The sequence below is a fragment of the Trichechus manatus genome, unplaced genomic scaffold, assembly GCF_000243295.1.
Source record: "Trichechus manatus latirostris isolate Lorelei unplaced genomic scaffold, TriManLat1.0 scaffold00185, whole genome shotgun sequence".
NCBI classification, from domain to species: domain Eukaryota; kingdom Metazoa; phylum Chordata; class Mammalia; order Sirenia; family Trichechidae; genus Trichechus; species Trichechus manatus.
In genome coordinates, this window is record NW_004444121.1 from 3,229,982 (window position 1) to 3,234,019 (window position 4,038).

At 65.4% G+C, this 4,038-nt stretch overlaps 1 protein-coding gene across 1 annotated transcript in view; it reads left to right on the forward strand.

Annotated features, from left to right (window-relative positions):
- The window catches only part of ADGRB1 (adhesion G protein-coupled receptor B1), an 80,185-nt gene that overhangs the window by 73,797 nt on the left and 2,350 nt on the right, over positions 1-4,038 (forward strand). Inside the window, exons 30-32 of the mRNA XM_012558762.1 lie at positions 67-162; positions 2,601-2,640; positions 3,513-4,035. Coding sequence (XP_012414216.1) covers positions 67-162; positions 2,601-2,640; positions 3,513-4,035 — 659 coding nt within the window. The remainder of the gene's footprint in view (positions 1-66; positions 163-2,600; positions 2,641-3,512; positions 4,036-4,038) is intronic.

Here is a 4,038-nt window from a genome sequence, read left to right on the forward strand (position 1 = left end):
GGGCCACGCAAGGCACCAGAGAGGACGTTCAGGAGAGACGCTGACCAGCTTGCTCTTCGCCCTCAGGTCCAGGACGCCGTGAAGTGCCGCGTGGTGGACCGCCAGGAGGAGGGCCATGGGGACTCGGGGGGCTCCTTCCAGAATGGCCATGCCCAGCTCATGGTAGGACCCTGGGGAGCAGGCCACCCCCCCACCATGTGCGCTGCCCCCCCCAACGAGGGGCCTTCGGGTCCTTGCTGTGCCTGGAGCTGCATGAGGCCCCAGGAGCCCTGAGAGAGGAGCCCTGGGCCCAGTTTACCGTTGGGGAAACTGAGGCTTGCCAAGGTGAAAACCCTGGTCCAGGGTTTCGGGCTGGGAGGGGGCCGAGTTGGCCAGTTTGCGCAGGTGCTGGCACCCGGCAGTGCCCCCGGCCACACAGCAGCCCCCTGGTGTCCCAGCCTTCCCACACCCCCGTCACCCCTCCATCTCAGCCGAGGAAAAGAACTGGCTTGCACGGCCTCCTACCCAGGTGGGTCAGCCCTCGGGCGTCCACCCCACACCGCGCACTGCTGCCCTTGGCACCTGGCCCCTCGTGCAGAGCCTGCGCTGACAGAGCTTGGCCTGTCCCCCTTCTACTGGCCCCTCCCCTGACTCCCTCCCGATGGCCCCTCCCCTGGCCCCTCCCCCGGCCCCCCCCCCTGGCCCCTCCCCTGGCCCCTCACCTGGCCCCTCACCTGGCCCTTCCCACTGGCCCCTCACCTGGCCCCTTACCTGGCCCCTCCCACTGGCCCCTCACCTGGCCCTTCTGGTGACCACCCCTCTCAGCTCCCCACCTGACCCCTCTTTGGTGTCCTTTGCTGCATCTCTGCCCCCCCAGCCTGGTCCTGCCCCCCTTCCTTCTCGCTCTACGCACTCTCCCTAAAGTGGGCTCACCCCTGCTCAGGCCCCGCAAGCAGCAGCTCCTGCAGCAGCAGTGGATCCCACTGGCACTTCAAACTCAGCATGCCTCAGGGGCACCAGGCCCACTGCCTCACATCCACCCCAGCATGGGCCCCAGGGCTCCCCACCCCGGTGGTAGCAGCCACCTCCCTCACTCCCCCCACTGCCCAGGCCATGGGGACTGGCCAGCCCTACACTGGCCTTGTCTGGAGCCAGCTCCCTCACTCACCCCATGCCTGAGCCGCGCTGGACCAGCGTCCTGGTCCTCTAACACCACGTGCACAGTCCCCCCTCCCAACCCCACTTGCCCACCATGCAGGTGTCGCTGTGATGTCACCACCTCTGGGGAGCCCTCCCTGACTCCCTCCTGGTAGGGCCAGCCGTTCAGGCCCTGACAGCCCTGAGTGGCTCCTTGTGGCTCTTTATCTCAGTCCACGTTGTCTGCTGCCCCCTGATTGCTCACTGGCCCGCAGGGGGTCTGGCCGACAGGTCTGGCCCGAAGGGGTCTTGCCCGCAGGGGTCTGGCCCGCAGAAGGGTCCGTTCAACGCGGTGCCAGGCCCCGCCTTAGCCACTGTGGTCACAGGCAGGGGCTCAGCAGATGCCAGCATCCACCCTGGGGTGAGGGCAGGGCCCAGTGGTGGGTGGAGGCCGGGTCCTGGCTCTGTCCCAGCAGCGCCTCCGGCTCACCGCACGGTGTCCAGCCAGGCCCATAACCCCTCTGGGTCTCGGTTTCTCCATCTGAAACGGGGTGGGTTCTAAGGGCCTCAGCAGAGAGGTTTGCCGCTCCTGCACCTGAGCTCTCCTAGGCCTGACTTCTGACCTCCAGGGCAAGATTCCCTACCTGAGGACCAGCCTGCCCCTCTGTTTACAGGGAAAGGGCTGCCAGGTGTGTGATGAAGGCCTGGCCGTTCCTGGGAGTCCCCACCTGCAGCCAGGCTGAGCTCCCTGACACGGGCTGAGTCTGTCCTCGAAGGGGCAGCTGGGCCCGCCCAGGCCCTGGGGTCTGCGTCCAAGCCCTGCTTGCCTCTCCCTGGTGCCTCCGCATCCCCTGTACAACGGGGTCACGGTGGCCCCAGGGATGTGGTGATAGTGGCATATGGCAGGCCCTCCACACCCACACGGTGGTGGTTGGTGGCCCTGTGACAGGTGGCCCTGGCATGGTGCCCACTGTGTGCCCTGCTCCATTGGAGGGGCCCAGAGGTGGGGCAGAGTCTTTGTACTTGAGGCCAGGGGGCCAGGGCTTAGAGCTGGGGCACTGCTGGGGCTAGGACGCCTCCACTTCCCAACTAATCCACAAGCCCCGTGGAGGCAGTGCACACACACACACGCATATGCGCACACCCACACATGCATGCACACACACGCATATGCACACACACACGTGCACACGCACACACGCATATGCACACGCACACGTGCACGCGCACACACGCATATGCACACGCACACGTGCATGCACTAGGCACAGACGTGCAGGGAGGCCAGATCCTGTCTGGACACACAGGAGCACACAGGCACAGATGCCCATGTGCACCATGGACTTGGTGTGAACACCTCGGCCCTCACACACGTGTAGCCCCTTACACTCATGAGTGTGCAACCACACACCCTCCTCCAAGTGGGGGGCCTCTGCTTTAGGCTGTTCTTCTCCGCCTTCACTGCCCCCGTCTCTGTCTTGCAGACTGACTTCGAAAAGGATGTGGATCTGGCCTGTAGATCAGGTGAGCGCCTGACAGGTGAGAGCGACAGGGGGCCCTTGTTGGGCCTACCTGCTTCTTTCTCTTTTCTCTGTGTCTGTCTGTCCATCCATCTGTCCTCATCCCACCCAGTGTTCCACATCCCACCCTGTGTCCCACCTGGACCAAGAGAACTCTGCCCGGGAGCGCTGGCCTGAGGGGGAGACACGGGACGGCCTTGGCACCCACCCCTCCCCTGATGCCTGGGCCTCCACCCCCAACCCCAATGAGCCAGGTCCAAGGGCCATGAGCAGAAGAAGCCTCCGGAAACTGTCCTGAACTCTGGCTGGGCAGGTGCCGGGCATCCCGGCTCCCCTGGAGTTCCTAGAACTCTCCACGCGTCCTGCCCCCTTCTCCTCAATCACATCCCCGCAAGGAGTGCCGTTCCCCAGCCCTCGGAAGCAGCCACAGACCCTTGCGGCCCTCCCCCGCCCCGCCTGCCCTCCTCAAGGCCCAGGCATTCCGTGTTGTCTCCATTTCTTCATCTCATTCCCCCCACGGGGTGGCGGTAGCGAGCTTTCAGACTGGGGGACGTCAGTGGGAGCAGGAGGACAGCAGGGAGGAGGACCCATCTCTGAGCCCCTGGCTGACGCGGAGCTTCCTGGAAGCAAGTGCAAAAAGGGAATCAGTTGCCCAATATAAGGGAGACCCCCCACAGTGAGAGGAGCCCCATGTTGCAGCTTTGGGGAGACAGGCACCCAGCTGCCAGGAGACAAGGGGAACGCGTGCCCAGACCACCAGTGGTGGCACTGAGCAGGACCTGCAGGTCCCCAGGAGGTGGCAGCACAGGGCCAGGACCAGACTGACACGTCGGGGACGGTTCCTGGCCGAGCCTGACCCTGCCCATCTCCCCGCAGTGCTGAACAAGGACATCGCGGCCTGCCGCACGGCCACCATCACGGGCACGCTCAAGCGGCCGTCCCTGCCGGCGGAGGAGGAGAAGCTGAAGCTGGCCCACGTGCAGGCACCACCCTCCAATTTCAACAGCCTCCCGGCCAACGTGTCCAAGCTGCACCTGCATGGCTCACCCCGCTACCCTGGCGGCGGGGGGCCCCTGCCTGACTTCCCCAACCACTCGCTGACCCTCAAGAAGGACAAGGCGGCAAAGGCCTCCTTCATCGGCGACGGGGACATCTTCAAGAAGCTGGATTCGGAGCTGAGCCGGGCCCAGGAAAAGGCTCTGGATACCAGCTATGTGATCCTGCCCACGGCCACAGCCACGCTGCGTCCCAAGGCCAAGGAGGAGCCCAAGTACAGCATCAACATCGACCAGATGCCCCAGACCCGGCTCATCCACCTCAACATGGCGCCCGACACCGGCTTCTCTGCCCGCAGCCCACCTGCCCGTGAGCCGCCCGAGGTGCCCCCCACCCAGCCCCCGCA